We start from the raw sequence: 16,752 nt of genomic DNA on the forward strand, positions 1-16,752 counted from the left end.
AAAGGTATCATATTATATACCTTGCTTCTGTTCTATTCATTGCTTTTTTTTTTTTTTTTAACTTAACAATACATCTTGGAGCTTTTTTCAAGGTTCCTCATTTTCCTTTTCTAGGTACATCGTATTTATGTATGTACTATAATTTATTTAACCAGCCTCCCTATTGATGAACATAAAGGATGTTTTTAATCTTTGATATTACAAACAATGCTATAATGAAAAACCTTATGAGTGTGCCATTTTGCATGTGTTCAAATATTTGGCATCTTTAAGTTTTTGGCTACTTGCTCTCTTATGGACTAAGAGAGTTAAAGTCTCCAACTATTAAAGTGTTTTTGTCTGCTTCCTCTTCTGCCTTCATAATTTTTGCTTATTAAATGCTCATGATATGTTATTTGGGGCATATTCATATAGGTTTTATTATCTTCATGAAGAATTATACCTTATTATTAAAAGTTCTCCTTCTTGGTCTTGTTTAATGATATTTTTAACCTAAATTCACATTGTCTTTCTTTTTGTTTGGCTTGAATAACTTTGCTTTATCTTTTCTTTGAAAAATAAATTTATAAAGTTTTATTTTTCATTGACTGTTTTAAGGCTGATTTATTGTCATTAAAAAAATAATTTTAAACATACAGAAAAGTTGCATAAAACTACTACATCTCTTTTACCCAGATTCCCAAATTGTTTAACCATTCTCTCTCCTTCCATCCCTCTCTCTCCCCACACCTCTCTTTCTCTCTTTTTTTTTTTATGTTTTTTTTCTATCATGATGCCTCATATCCTTAAGTACTGCAGTGTACACTTCCCCACACGAGGATGCACTCCTGTATTACTAGTATGCAACCTTCCAACCAGGAAATCGGCATTGAGGCAACACTGCCATGCAGTCTGCAGACCCCATTCAAATTTATCAACCATTCCAGCAATCCTTCTTATTTTCTTGTGGTCCAAGAAACTCTCCAGGAACATGCATTGCATTTAGTTTGCATCAGTCTCCTTCAAAATAGTTAGTTCCTCAGTTTTTCCCTTCCTCTCGTACACATGACAGTCTTTAAGACTACAGGCCTTTTATTATGAAAAATGTCCTCAATCTCATTCAGTTCAATATTTCCTCATGACAGACCTCAGGCCTTGCATTCTTGGCAAGCTCATCACGTACTTGTCCCAGTTCTCAAATCAGTCACTTCTTCAAGGATCCCTGCTTGATTATAGCGGCAGGTGGTATTTAGAAAGCAAAATCTGGGATTTTAGTATAATCATTGCTCCTAGGGTGTCAATGCTTCCAGGACCTCTTAATGGACAGAGCTGGAAAATATATGTGTAGTTATGGTCTGTGTATGTATATATGTATGTATATAAAAACACACCTATATAGACCTACATACATATACACACCCCTACATATACATCTATAAACATTTCTGTATGTGTGTTTGTGTGTGTGTGTGTCTGTGCGTGTGTTTAACCAACCCATGAGTTCATACTGATATTTCCAATTTCAACCCAACCCCTGAAGGTTCTTTCTAGCCTGCTTTCTTTCCATGTTGTTAAATTCCTTATCAGATGCCTAGATACCTAGCTCTCATTAATCTAATCTAACAGTCTTTCTTTTAAAAGAAGAGTTTAACTTATTTACATTTATTTATAACACAGATATGTTTGGTCTTGTTTCTGTCATTTAAAAGAAAAACTAGCATATTTACTATTTCTGTAGCTTTAAAAAGCATTTCACTGTAGCTGTTTTCTTTCTTCTGTATTTTTAATTCTGAATATTTGGTTAGTTTTTTTTCCTATTGGTTATTTCTTACTGCTACTTTATAAAATATGCTTAATCTACTTCTTTACAAGTGCCCGTTAACTTCCATGAGCAATAATAAAATTAGTGTATTTCTTCACCCCCCTCTCACCTAATTTGAGTTGACTGTACTCTCTTAATGTCCAACTTTGTCCTTCATATTGAATGATAGATTGGCTGGCTGTAAAATTCTTGGCTCACAATGCCTTTTGGATTTTGAAGGCATTGCCCTTCTCCTTTCTTTTTGTTTTTATATATAAATTTATTTATGTTTTTGGCTACGTTGGGTCTTCATTGCTGTGCGTGGGCTTTCTCTAGTTGCGGCGAGCAGGGGCTACTCCTGTTGCGGTGCTTGGGCTTCTCATTACGGTGGTTTCTCTTGTTGTGAAGCACAGGCTCTAGGCGTGCAGGCTTCAGTAGTTGTGGCACACAGGCTCAGTAGTCGTGGCTCATGGGCTCTAGAGTGCAGACTCAGTAGTTGCGGCGCACTGGCTTAGTTGCTCCACAGCATGTGGGATCTTCCCAGACCAGGGCTCAAACCCATGTCCCCTGCATTGGCAGGTGGATTCTTAACCACTGCCCACCAGGGAAGCCCTGCTCTTCTGCTTTCTTTTTTATTTATTTATTTATTTTATTTATTTATTTTTGGCTGCATTGGGTCTTCGTTGCTGTGTGCAGGCTTTCCCTAGTTGTGGCAAGCAGGGGCTACTCTTCATTGTGGTGCACGGGCTTCTCATTGCAGTGGCTTGTCTTGTTGCAGAGCATGGGCTCTAGGCAGCAGGCTTCAGTAGTTGCAGCACGTGGGCTCAGTAGTTGTGGCTCACAGGCTCTAGAGCTCAGGCTCAGTAGTTGTGGCGCATTGGCTTAGTTGCTCCATGGCATGTGGGATCTTCCCGGAGCAGGGCTTGAACCCGTGTCCCCTGAATTGGCAGGCAGATTCTTAACCACTGCACCACCAGGGAAGCCCCTCTTCTGCTTTCTAATGTGACTGTTGATGTGGCAAAGTGTGAAGCCAGCCTGATTATTTGTTTGCCCTTATAAGCGATGTGATTTTGGAGGGGGAAAATGGGGGAAACTGAATGTAGAAAGGGTTCTTTATCTTTGAGGCCTAGTAATTTTACTAGAATATATCTCAGTATGGACCATTCTATACCAGTTTTTTCAGCAATATGGAGTTTTTTTCAATATATAGATTTAAGTGCTCTTCTTTTCTGTAATATTTCTCTGAATTGTATTTTTAAATACTTGTTCTGTTGCCTTTGTACCACTATGTTTTCTCTTTCAGAAGCTCCAGTTATGAATATGTAGATCTCCTTTGCCTGTCTTTGGTATCTATTGTTTTCTCTTTAGTCTTTCTTTCCATTTTATTTGTTTGCATTTTATTTTACTTTATTTTATAATTTGTCTTCTCTGACCCTTACAATATTTTCAACAATGTCTGTTCTCTCTAGTCTAGTATACCTTCAGATTTCACCATATTTCTGTAATAGTATTAATTTTCCACTTCTTTCCTAAGATCTGCCAATTAATATTTTATCATCTCTTTTCTGTTGTCTTGAAACTTCTTCCATGAATTTGTATATCTATCTGCTTTGTGCTCTTCAAAGAGGCAACTGCATCATTTAAAAAATGTGTGGGTTATGGCTTTCATCTGTTTTGTGGCTTTTTTTAAAAAAATAGCTTTATATCTGTTTCAGCTATCTGATAGTTTTTTTCTAATGATGAGGTTTTTATTTCTCCATCTGCCATGTGTTTTTCCTTATATTTTCTTGTACTCTCTTGTATAAAATCTCTGCCAAATTTATTTTGATTATCTGCTTTAAAGAAAGTGAGGTGTTTTTTAGACCAGCTACTTGCCTAAAGTTCATAGTGGAGAGGGATCAGGACTATGCTCCTTATGACCCAGAGAGTCTTACGTGTGACTTGTTTAGCCTTTAACTTCTCCCCAGTCAATGGAGATAAGCAGTTGTGGTGTCTCTAGGTAAGATCTTTCACGTGTCTCTTAAATTTAAACTTTTGGGTTTTCACAGGAACAGTCTGATTCCTACAACTATGGCTTTCCTGTTCTATTTCTTTGTCTCCACTGCTTTTTGAGACCAAATCTAATCCAGGAAAGCTCCCACTTGTAGTTCAAGGACACCATTCCCATTGTGCGAAGTGTTTCGGTGGGATATGCTTCTCATCCACAAGAGTCTCTTATAGGCTTTCTCTGTAATCTGCATACATGAGCAAACTCTCTCTACCTCCTTAACATGTGGCCTTAATTTCTGTTGCTGTTAGAAACCTTCTCACCTGTTTTGTAATTTGCACTTTCAGCTCTTTCTTAATTTCATTGAAGATGGGGTTTCTATTTTCGTTCTTTTGTTTTTGTTACTTTCAGGTGATTATAGGAGAAAAAGGAGGCAGTGCTGACTTTAGGCTGCCATGTTCAAATAGGATGATCCTGCCATCCCATTTCTTTCATTACTTACTGCCTCCGTTTCCTCACCTTCCACTTCTGTGTAGTCAATTACTCTCCTGAAATTTCTCATTTGAAGATCATACTTTGTTCAAGCCAAATTCTTAACCTCTGCAACATTTGAGTACTGCTGGTCCCCCTCTTCAGTTTGAAACTCCCTTGTCCTTTGGCTCCATGGCATTGCACTAAGTGGATTCTTCTACTTCTCTGTCTAGATTTTTTTTTTTTGGGGGGGTGGTCCTGTTTTTGTTATTGTTGATTTGTTTTGGAACTCTGTCCCTAATTTTGAGTTTCTCTTAACTTATCTCTTTCAGAGTCTTTTATTAAATATGAAAGGTAAACAACAAAGCTTTTTAAAAAAATTTATTGAAGTATAGTTGATTTACAATGTGTTAATTTCTACTGTACAGCAAAGTGATTCACTTATACATATATATATATACATATATATATACATTCTTTTTCATATTCTTTTCCATTATGGTTTATCACAGGAGATTGAATATAATTCCCTGTGCTATACAGTAGGACCTTGTTGTTTATCCATTCTGTATATAATAGTTTGCATCTGCTAATCCCAAACTCCCAATCCATCCCTCTTCCAGGCTCCCTCCCCCTTAGCAACTGCCAAGTCTGTTCTCTATATCAGTGAGTCTGTTTCTATTTAATAGGTAAGTTCATTATAAATTCTGTATTAGAGCCTTTTTGATTTACAAAAATCTTCCACAACTCTGTGCCTAACCTGTTCATGTTCTTCATGGTATCTTTTGATGGAAGGAATTTCTTAATTTTAATGTGTTCAAATTACTCGAACATATCCTTCATGGCTAGTGATTTTTGTGTCTTGTTTAAGAATTCTTTCCCATCCCCAATGTTATGAAAATTTCTCTAGTAATATATTACATTAAAGCTTTGTTGTTTACCATTAATAAAGGAAATTGAAGATGATTCAAAGAAATGGAAAGATATCCCGTGCTCTTGGATTGGAAGGATTAACATTATTAAAACGGCCATACTACCTAAAGCAATCTACAGATTTAATGCAATCCCTATCAAATTACCCATGGCATTTTTCACAGAACTAGAACAATTAAAAGACCCAGAATTGCCAAAGCAATCCTGAGGAAAAAGAACAAAGCAGGAGGAATAACACTCCCAGGCTTCAGACAATACTACAAAGCTACAGTAATCCAAATAGCGTGGTATTAGCACAAAAACAGACATACAGATCAATGGGACAGAATAGAGAGCCCAGAAATAAACCCACATGCCTACGGTCAGTTAATCCTTGACAAAGGAAGCAAGAATATACAATAGGGAAAATATAGTCTCTTCAGCAAGCGGTGTTGGGAAAGTTGGACAGCCACATGCAAATCAATGAAGTTAGAATACACCCTCACACCATACACAAAAATAAACTCAAAATGGCTTAAAGACTTAAATATAAAACATAACACCATAAAACTCCTAGAAGAGAACACAGGCAAAACATTCAACATCATTCAGAGTTTATTCTATTATTGAATGACATTTGGATTATTTCATGGTTTTGGCTATTGCAAAGATTGCTGCTGTGAACATTCATATATATAAATGTGAACACACACACACACACACATCCTGGTGCAAATGTGCCTGCATTTATAAAGGTTATATCAGAAAGGAATTTCTAAAAATAGAATTTCTAGGTCATAGGGTATTCATACTTTCAGCTTTAGTAGATACTGGTAAACTGTTTCCCAAAGAAAATGCATAAACTGTAGCTACCTGTTTTAAGTTGGATAAATGTCACAAACAATATTCAGCAAAAGAAGCAAGACCAAAAAAGTTATATCCGGTATGATTCCATTTATATAAAATTCATTAACAGGCAAAAATTAAACTGTATTGTCTAGGATGGATATATAGGTGGTAAATAAAGCAAGAAGATGGCAACCCAAAAGACAAGGTTGTGAGGACTCTGGGGGAAAGGCGAGGTTGTGATGGGGCAGTGATATACAGGTGTCTCCTGAGGTGCTTGCAGTGTTTTTTCTTGATTTGTGTTTTGTTACACTGGAGTTCATTTTATAATAATTTGTTAAAACATTTATGTTTTATGCATCTTTTCCTATACGTTACATCACAATGAAAAGAGCTTTAAAAATGAAACCTGAGAATTGATTTGAATGGGTGCATTTAAAATACCCTTAGTCAATTTTATTTTTCCTACTTTTAGTTTAAATACAGTAGCGGGAAGATTAAAAGAGGCAAAATAACACTGGAAATAAAATGAATAACTTCTTTTAACCTAAATTCATATGTCTTTTTTTTTTTTTTTTTTTTTTTTGCGGTACGCGGGCCTCTCACTGCCGCGGCCTCCCCCGCCGCGGAGCACAGGCTCCGGACGTGCAGGCCCAGCGGCCACGGCTCACGGGCCCAGCCGCTCCGCGGCACGCGGGATCCTCCGGGACCTGGGCACGAACCCGCGCCCCCCGCAGCGTCAGGCGGACTCCCAACCACTGCGTCACCAGGGAAGCCCCACATCTGTCTTTTTATAACGTTTGTCACCATGGTGCTCAATAAAGTAATAAAAATGCCATTTTAGCAAAAATATAAGTTTTTAAAGTAATTCTCATTTTTTTTTCTGTGTTCCCTACTGTAGTTTAAAATTCTTTTTGGTTTGTCACATAATACCACTATAGAACAAAATCCGAAGTACTTTCCTTTGTTACATTTCCAGAATGGTGTCATCATCCTTAAGGACAGTAATGTGTCAGTATAACAAGAATATATACATTGGTTAGACTGTTTCTTATCATTAGCAGAAGAACTGCTTTGGAGATTTTCCCTGGATTCTGACAAGTTTATGAGGAAAATAAATATGAAAATACTTAACAGCTTCACATTTCTCTAAACTCTACTAAGAGTAATGTAATAGTAATGTCACAGGAGAAATGAAAATATACGATTTAAGTAACCTTACAATTCTGAGCATATTCTTATATCCATAATAAATCTGCATATATTATTATTGTTTTTTAACTCCAGAAATAGATCTAGGTTTATTCTGTTTGGCATTCTTAGTGACATCTCTTGGCATTCTTGTATCTCATACAGAAAACCCCCGGAAGGGATAGCGGGGCCACTTTAAGTGAATATGAATGTTGGGAACGTCAGTGACATTTGTGTCTCTTCACTGTCCCTTCCAGTCGTGCTTTTGACTGTGGCCTGGCTACTGAAGAAACCAGGTTAGAGCTGTGGTTTTTGTGTAGGGAACAGATTCCTTGATCAGCAGCAACACAGTCTCCTCAGTTCTTTTGTCCAAAATTGGGCCCATTTCCAGTGCTACCAGTCTGGGTTTCTAAAGCCATTTAACATTAATTCAGATACTGTGGGACCTAATTTAGGCAACAGCAGTGTGAATTTTATTCTCTCTAGTCCCTTTGATGTTGATGAAGGAATGAAACAGGAAAATATAGTTCCACCAGTGCTAATTAATTTTTTCTTCTGTGTGAATTTGGGTTAGAGACAAATGAGAGTAACTGTTTTTACGGTTATTGGAATTCTTCATCACTGTTTCTTATCTTTCTCTTTTAACTATATAATTCTGTTTTATTTTAATGCAGGTACAGCCTGACTGTTTGGACTGGAAAAAACGATAGCTATTCCACTGAAGATTTACTTTTTATTAGAGGCCATTTTGACAAAAAAAGAGTTTTCTATGACATCTTGGAACCACAAAACCATGAATTTAAACAAGCCATTGGAATCAAAATTAATCTCTAAGATGAAAATTCTGCTAAATTATTTCATGTTTTGGTTTCATAATCCTTCTTTGCTTTGGTCTGAATTGGTTACCATATAAATTATGATGATTGATTTATGTTTCAGTTTATCCAATCAAAAAACACTTACTGAGTGCTTACTCTGTTAGGCTTATGTCCTTATAATACTGTACTTACCTAAAAGATTTGGAAAGAAGAGATTTCATTGGGCTAGTATAACAATAATTTAGGAAGATGAATCTTTAAAACTCTTTATTAAAACATTTTGGTATACTGAAGATAATTGAAAGAATCCACGTCGTACAGCTATTAAATCACATTTTGTTGGCACTAGCATTATACAGATTTCATAAAAATATGCCATCCTCTTTCCTTTTTCCTGCAGAACTAGTTATTCAGAGACTACAGAAGAGTAAGAGGCCTTTAAAAATGTTTTTAACTTTCACAGAGATGAGCAGCTTTCTTATAACAAGATCAAGTCTATTTACCGAAAACAATACGGATTAAATTAGATGTATCTAGAACTTCCATATTTTTGGGAGTATGCCGACAGCCGTATATGTTTTTTGTATTCTTTGTTTTGATAATAATATCTAGAGTAAGCAAAATACTATTGGAGATCAGAATTTTAATCCTTGTAATATATCATTTGATTTTCAAGTTTCTCACCAACATCACCTTGGTTCAGGCCCTTGTTCTACTACTAGAATTTCAAAAACTAGTTCCTCATGACTTCATTCCTCATACTCTACTCAAAGATACCCTGAATATTTCTGCTGGAAAAAAATAACTTTTAAAAAACACCTCTTTCTTTATGCCAAATCAAAAATCTCTAGGGGATTCTTAAATTCAACTTTATTGAATTTTACTCTTTCAAGACCCTTCCTGGGCTTCCCTGGTAGCGCAGTGGTTGAGAGTCTGCCTGCCGATGCAGGGGACACGGGTTCTTGCCCCGGTCTGGGAAGATCCCACGTGCCGCGGAGCGGCTGGGTCCGTGAGCCATGGCCACTGAGCCTGCGCGTCCGGAGCCTGTGCTCCGCAACGGGAGAGGCCACAGCAGTGAGAGGCCTGCATACCACAAAAAAAAAAAAAAAAAAAAGACCCTTCCTAATGTGGTCCCACTCTAAAAGTTAATTCAGTGTCCTCAACACAGTACTTCATTTCAAAAACAGCTACACCATCTGTAGTCTCCAGATCTTTAACAGTTAATTTCAACTAATAGTTTTCACTAGTTCTGTCATACATAGTAGTTATGTCTCCTCAGCTAGGTTATAAAGTCCTTTATGGTAAGAGAGCATTCTTAATTGTATTTACAGTGCCTGGCATAGTCCTGAGCAAGGTATTCAGAAAAACATGTTGCTTCTTTAATTTATTGAAAAGTAATTTACCAATGAATGTCCTAAGATATGTAATTTATCTTTTATCAACCATTTTCTCCCAGTGAATAAAGCAGTGCGATGTAGAGAAAAGAACTTGGGTTTTGAATTCAGATAGACTTCCCTTACAGCACCACCTCTGTCCCTTAATAGCCATAGATTTGGGGAAATATTTAACCTCATTGAGTCTTGATTTCTTCATCTATAAAATGGGGGAGGGGCGCAGAGGATGAGGATTCTCTTGTAGGGTTGTTGTGAAGGTTAAGGGAGATTCATGCAATGGAAGCTTGTAGCTCAACGCTCATCACATAGCAAGTGCTCAACAGATAGTTCCCTTCTTTTAGACTTATCATGTGATCCATTGTAGATAGATAGATAGCAGTAAGACATATAACATGAACATTGTATACATATAAATACTTCAAGAAAATGATCATATTTCCCCTTTAAGTTTTAGCTACAACAATGTGGTGCTATTTGTCAAATAACACCTAAAACTTCACTTTCTATGGTTGTTTGCCAACAGCAAAAGATGCAATTTCATAATTATAAAATGTTAATAATTGCAACAAATAACTCTTAAAATTATAGTAAAAAGTAATGTTTAGGGCTTCCCTGGTGGCGCAGTGGTTGAGAGTCCGCCTGCCGATGCAGGGGACACGGGTTCGTGCCCCTATCCTGGAGGATCCCACATGCCGCGGAGCGGCTGGGCCTGCGAGCCATGGCCGCGGAGCCTGTGTGTCCGGAGCCTGTGTTCCGCAACGGGAGGGGCCACAGCAGTGAGAGGCCCGCGTACAGCAAAAAAAAAAAAAAAAAAAAAAGTAATGTTTACATTATAAATGTTCTAAAATGACCATGCTTTGCTTTTACAAAGAGAGTTGAATTTATAAATGAATTGCATTTTAATTAAGTTTGAAATCAAATTCGTTTGTCCCAAAGATTAACTTTACTACTTTATCCTTCATAATATTTTTTAAAGTATTAGTGTTAAGGCAAAATGCCTTTATATTGAGAAATTTATCAACTAAGTGTCATTTAGATTAAGATTTAAAGCTATATTTTAAAGTGTTCTCAGGAATAAAAATTACATAAGAGAATTATAAAATGTATTCTGTTGAAAAGTAAATTTTTTTTTTTTTTTTTTTTTTGCGGTACGTGGGCCTCTCACTGTTGTGGCCTCTCCCGTTGCGGAGCACAGGCTCCGGACGCGCAGGCTCAGCGGCCATGGCTCACGGGCCCAGCTGCTCCGCGGCATGTGGGATCTTCCCGGACTGGGGCATGAATCCGCATCCCCTGCATTGCAGGCGGGCTCTCAACCACTGCGCCACCAGGGAAGCCCGAAAAGTAAATTTTTAAAAAAATATTTTATTTATTTGGCTGCGTCAGGTCTTAGTTACATTACGGCACACGGGATCTTCATTGCAGCATGCAGGATCTTTCGTTACGGTGCGTGGGCTCTGTTGCAGCACGCAGGCTTCTTTAGTTGTGGCGTGCAGGCTCCAGAGCACACAGGCTCAGTAGTTGTGGCAAACAGGCTCTCTAGTTGTGGCGCGTGGGCTCAGTAGTTGCAGTGCATGGGCTTAGTTGCCCCGTGGCATGTAGGATCTTAGTTCCCTGACCAGGGATTGAACCCATGTGCCCTGCATTGGAAGGCGGATTCTTAACCACTGGACCACCAGGGAAGTCCCAAAAAGTAAAATTTTAATGGATTTTGGTCCCTATGGAAAAAGGAAAACATTGATCCCTGCTTCACACCATATACAAAAAATAATTAATTAGAGTTGAATCTTAGGCCTAAAAGTGAAAGCTCTAAAACTATAAAGCATTTAGAAGAGAATAAAGGAGAATGTTTTCATGACTTTGGAATAGGCAATTATTTCTTTCCTTTTTTAAATTTCAGCTTTATTGAGATATAATTGACATATAAAATTGTAAGATATTATTAAATACCTGGGAAGAAGTTCACAGACAGAAAATAAGTAAATGTTTTAGTACCACCTATTTTTTTCTCTCCAGGTTCTTAGGTCTAATGTATTGATGTTAAAACCCCATAGCATCCAATTGCTGTTTCCCAAGCCTGCAGAGCAATCCTAGTCCTAGAAGATACTTTTGTACAACACCCAATTTTTCAAAAAATCAGAGCTTTTAAAGGTGCAGTAGCTTATGGCCCTGTAAGAGTGATGTGATTGCTAATCAACCAGATACATACTCATTTATCCAGTTGAAAACTTGCAAGTTATTCAGAACAGGTTGTTTATTTGCTTGTTTGTTGGAGCTAGGGTCTTGGATTTTTCCTTGTAATTAAAAAAAACTGGGCTTCCCTGGTGGCACAGTGGTTAAGAATCCTCCTGCCAATGCAGGGGACATGGGTTCGATCCCTGGTCAGGGAACTAAGATCCTACATGCCACGGGGCAACTAAGCCCGTGCGTCACAACTACTGAGCCTGTGTGCCTGGAGCCCGTGCTCCGCAACGGGAGAGGCCACCACAATGGGAGGCCCACGCACCGCAGCGAGGAGTAGCCCCCGCTCGCCTCAGCTAGCGGGAGCCCATGCACAGCAACGGAGACCTAACGCAACCAAATAAAATTAAAAAACAAAAAACTAAATACCTAGTGACTATATAGAAAAATGCTCTATCCCTCATCTTGAAATTTAAGATGGGAGCCTACCTAATATGAGCTTACTATCTTACAATTATAAATTAATGAATCAATGCAAGGAAAATAGTTGTGTGTTAAAAAGATGGATGAGGTCAAAGCCACTTGTGAAATTGCCTATTTCACTGTGTTGACATTTGCAGTGATGGTGGAAAAAGGAATGTTGGGTTAAATTGTGGATGCCTTAGTATGAATCAAATTCATGGCATCAACTATCAGTCATATTCTTCACTGCCCCACACACTAGAAACAAAACAAAAAAGACATAGGAATATCATCAATGATTCAGCAAAAATTATTAATTTTAGTAAATCTTGACCCGGAGTACACATCTTTTTAATATTTCATGTGACAGAATGTGAGTTAAGCATAGTACAATTCTGCTGTATACTGAAGTTCAGTGGCTGTATTAAAGAAAAGTCCTTGTTGCAAACTGAACTAGCCATTTTTTTCATGGAAAAAACATTTATACTTGAAAGAACAACTGACAGACCAGTTACTTAGTCTTGGGTATTTGGCAGATACTTTCTCAAAAATGAACAAAGCAAGCTTGTCGCTTGAAGGAAAACAAGTGACAGTATCTGCTGCCAATGATGAAACCTGAGATTTTACATGAAAAATTAGAATTTGACTAAACTTGAACCCATCATTGTGAGCTTGACAATTCCCAATACTTAAAAGACTTTGATATCAGTGGTGATATTAATGAATACTATTTCTTTATGGTATATAGTGAAATGTGTCTACACTTGGAAGGTCTGCATAACTCAAGGAATCAATATTTTCCAAATGACTCATGCACAATATTATAAGGTCTTGTTTGGGTAAGGAATCCATTCAAAGTGTGAGACAGGGCAGTGAAATTTAGTGTAACAGAAAATGGAAGTTCCTTGGTGTGATTTCAGATTCTACATTACAACTAACCTTCTAAGAAACTACCACTTACCAAGTTTGAGTATAGTATCAAGGAAGACTATCTACAATTATCTGAAAAACATATTAAGTTACTTCTTCCTTTTTCAACTGCATATCTGTGTGAAGCCATATTTTCTTCATATGCTTCAACTGAACATTACAACAGATTGAAGCAGAAACACAGAAGAGAATCCAGCTGTTTTCTATTAAGCCAAACATTGAAGAGATTTGCAAAAACATAAAACACTGCCACACTTCTCACTAAATATATTTTGGAAAATGTAGTTATTTTTCATAAAATACTTATGCTAACATAATGGGTTTGTCACTTTAAAACTATTTTAAAAATTTCTCAGTTTTAAATTTTAATGTAGTAAACATTGATACACATAACCTAGATTTAAAAAAAAAGCAAACAACAACAACAAAAACCCTTTGAGGTCCTGATTTTTAAGACTGTTAAGGACTTTTTTTTTTTGGCTGTGCCGGGTCTTAGTTGCCGCACGCGGGATCTTTGTTGCAAGGATATTCATTGCAGCGTGTGGAATCTTTAGTTGCGGCATGCAGGATCTTTAGTTCCCTTACCAGAGATCGAACTCGAGCCCCCTGCATTGGGAGCGTGGAGTCTTAACCACTGTACCACCAGGGAAGCCCAAAGACTGTAAGGAGTTCTAAGACCAAAAAGTGTGAATGTCTCAAAATGTTTTAGGTGTTCAGCATATATGGATAAAAGGTTAATGCCATTTCTGCTTTAATCATTCTAGCATTGTTTAAGCTATAAAATGTGTGTAGTACATTTAAATATATTCTGCATCTCTATGTATTCAGTTGTTGAAAAAGTTTTATTAGTCCCTTTTTTTTTTTTAACATTTTTTCATCTTGGACGCACTGCACGGCTTGTGGGATCTTAGTTCCCTGACCAGGGATCGAACCCAGGCCCTCAGCAGTGAAAGCTCAGAGTCCTAACCACTGGACTGCCAGGGAATTCCCTATTAGTCTTTAAATTGAAAAAATATATATGCAGGTGGTTTTTAAAAATTCAAACAGTGGAAAAGTATATTTAAGTTGTTTTTGAGTTAAAAGGGATATATTAAATAAATGACCTATTTGGAACTTTGTAGGGGAAAGAGAATAATTATAACCATTGTCTCACCAATTTATCAAAGTTTTCTAGTTTTTCAAAATTCCTTATCCTCATATTTATGATGATAAGAAGCAACAAAAATTTGGAGTGCATACTATATGCCAGGCGTTGTTCTAAAGAGCCTATGTGGCATGCTATGGTCACTGATGAAGACACGGTCTCCTGATACTCTTCAAAGCTGAATCCTTAGGTGCCAAAGCTGCCCTATGAGTTGGTCATTGCATGAGCCATGCAGTCCTAGTTCTGATAATGATTATCTTATTTCTGGACCATATTTTCCATTTTGATCCAATTGATACTGCTTTCTTTAGGTACTGTCTTGGTCAGAAACATTTCAGATGCAATAGAATCCTACTCAAATTAACTCCAATAACTGAGGCTAGAGAGGAAGTTACCATAAGGAGACATATCCAGAAAATTTAGGGAAAAGCTGAACACCTAGACTGCAGGAAGGCTAAGAACTAAGACCACTGTCCTAGGCAAGAACTAAGACAGGGTCCTCAGCAGTGGGAGGTCATGGACTCCAGTGCTCCACAGAACAAATTTAGATTACTGAGAGAAAGCCCCATTGGTTCATCCCAGTTTGTTCCTTTCAGTAACTTGTCCATCCTTGGTCCACTTTACTGTTGGGGAGGAAGGGAACCGGTGGGGTCATATGACACCACTTAGGCTGTCCCTTCCAACAGCTGTGGGCAGAAATGTCAAGAATGTACCTGGTGGTGTACCCCCATCTCTTCATTCTTGAGAATTCTGAGGCATTGATGCTTCTGCCTGTGTGGGATTGTGATAACCTATATTTACCACTGGCTATGATAATAGAAGGGAGTCCCCAGTGAATTGGTCAAATTCCACCCATATTCCTTCTAGCTCCTATTTGTAGTACTGAGAATTATTTCAACAAACGTCATGACTCCTTTTTCTCTTATGAAGGAGCCTGGGATGACTAGATGGTTATCACAGTTTCCATTTCAGAAGACAGTGGTAGAATCCCTTGGTGAAACTGTTCTTCCCTTGGATGTCAGATTCTTCATATTTATAGGACCCAAAGCTGCAGGGATAATATAGCAATTTTTTATTTTTTGGAAATGGAGAAGATCCTTTTTGAAATGTGTTAACTGACAATCAAAATTTAAACTTGTGCCACTAAAACTAACACTTAATAATTGTGAAAATAAAGCTAAGAAGTCATGTGGATGACTGAAATTCAAAAATGTAATTTCCAATGTGATACACCATATTAACAAATTGAAGGATAAAAACCATATGATAATATATGCAGAAAAATCTTTTGACAAAAATTCAACACCAATTTATGATAAAAACCGTCCAGAAAGTAGGCATCAAGGGAACTTACCTCAAAATAATAAAGGCCATACATGACAAACCCACAGCCAACATCGTTCTCAATGGTGAAAAACTGAAACCATTTCCTCTAGGATCAGGAACAAGACAAGGCTGCCCACTCTCACCACTAGTATTCAACATAGTTTTGGAATTTATAGCCACAGCAATCAGAGAAGAAAAAGAAATAAAAGGAATCCAAATCAGAAAAGAAGAAGTAAAACTGTCACTGTTTGCAGATGACATGATATGATACATAGAGAATCCTAAAGATGCTACCAGAAAACTACTAGAGCTAATCAATGAATCTGGTAAAGTAGCAGGATACAAAATTAATGCACAGAAATCTCTTGCATTCCTATACACTAATGATGAAAAATCTGAAAGAGAAATTAAGGAAACACTCCCATTTACCATTGCAACAAAAAGAATAAAATACCTAGGAATAAACCCACCTAAGGAGACAAAAGACCTGTATTCAGAAAACTGTAAGACACTGATGAAAGAAATTAAAGATGATACAAACAGATGGAGAGATATACCATGTTCTTGGATTGGAAGAATCAACGTTGTGAAAATAACCATACTACCCAAAGCAATCTACAGAGTTGGTGCAATCCCTATTGAACTACCAAGGGCATTGTTCACAGAACGAGAAAAAAAAATTTCACAATTTGTATGGCAACACAAAAGACCCCAATAGCCAAAGCAATCTTGAGAATGAAAAATGGAGCTGGAGGAATCAGGCTCCCTGACTTCAGACTATACTACAAAGCTACAGTAATCAAGACAGTATGGTACTGACACAAAAACAGAAATATCGATCAATGCAACAGGATAGAAAGCCCAGAGATAAACCCACACACATATGGTCACCTTATCTTTGATAAAGGAGGCAAGAATATACAATAGAGAAAAGACAGCCTTTTCAATAAGTTGTACTGGGAAAACTGGACAGGGACATGTAAAAGAATGAAATTAGAACACTCCCTAACACCATACACAAAAATAAACTCAAACTAGATTAAAGACCTAAATGTAAGGCCAGACACTATAAAACTCTTAGAGGAAAACATAGGCAGAACACTCTATGACATAAATCACAGCAAGATCCTTTTTGACCCACCTCCTAGAGAAATGGAAATAAAACCAAAAATAAACAAATGGGACCTAGTGAAACTTAAAAGCTTTTGCACAGCAAAGGAAACCATAAACAAGACAAAAAAACAACCCTCAGAATGGGAGAAAATATTTGCAAATGAAGCAACGGACAAAGGATTAATCTCCAAAATATACAA

General features: G+C 37.3%; 1 protein-coding gene across 2 annotated transcripts in view; it reads left to right on the forward strand.

Moving 5' to 3' along the window:
* FAM151B (family with sequence similarity 151 member B) overlaps positions 1 to 8,941 on the forward strand; it is a 32,550-nt gene extending 23,609 nt beyond the window's left edge. Inside the window, exons 6-7 of one of the 2 annotated variants that reach the window (XR_014015523.1) lie at positions 7,353 to 7,483; positions 7,862 to 7,995. Coding sequence is in view for 1 of the 2 variants with exons in the window: in XM_081231076.1 (XP_081087202.1) it covers positions 7,862 to 8,021 (160 nt within the window). In the remaining variant the exon portion in view is untranslated. Of the gene's footprint in view, positions 1 to 7,352; positions 7,484 to 7,861 lie in introns of both variants that reach the window. The other variant, XM_081231076.1, reaches the window with a different exon arrangement.
* The last annotated feature ends 7,811 nt before the right edge of the window (positions 8,942 to 16,752 follow it).

The sequence above is a fragment of the Mesoplodon bidens genome, assembly GCF_964165515.1.
Source record: "Mesoplodon bidens genome assembly, chromosome: 4".
Classification (NCBI taxonomy): Eukaryota; Metazoa; Chordata; class Mammalia; order Artiodactyla; family Ziphiidae; genus Mesoplodon; species Mesoplodon bidens.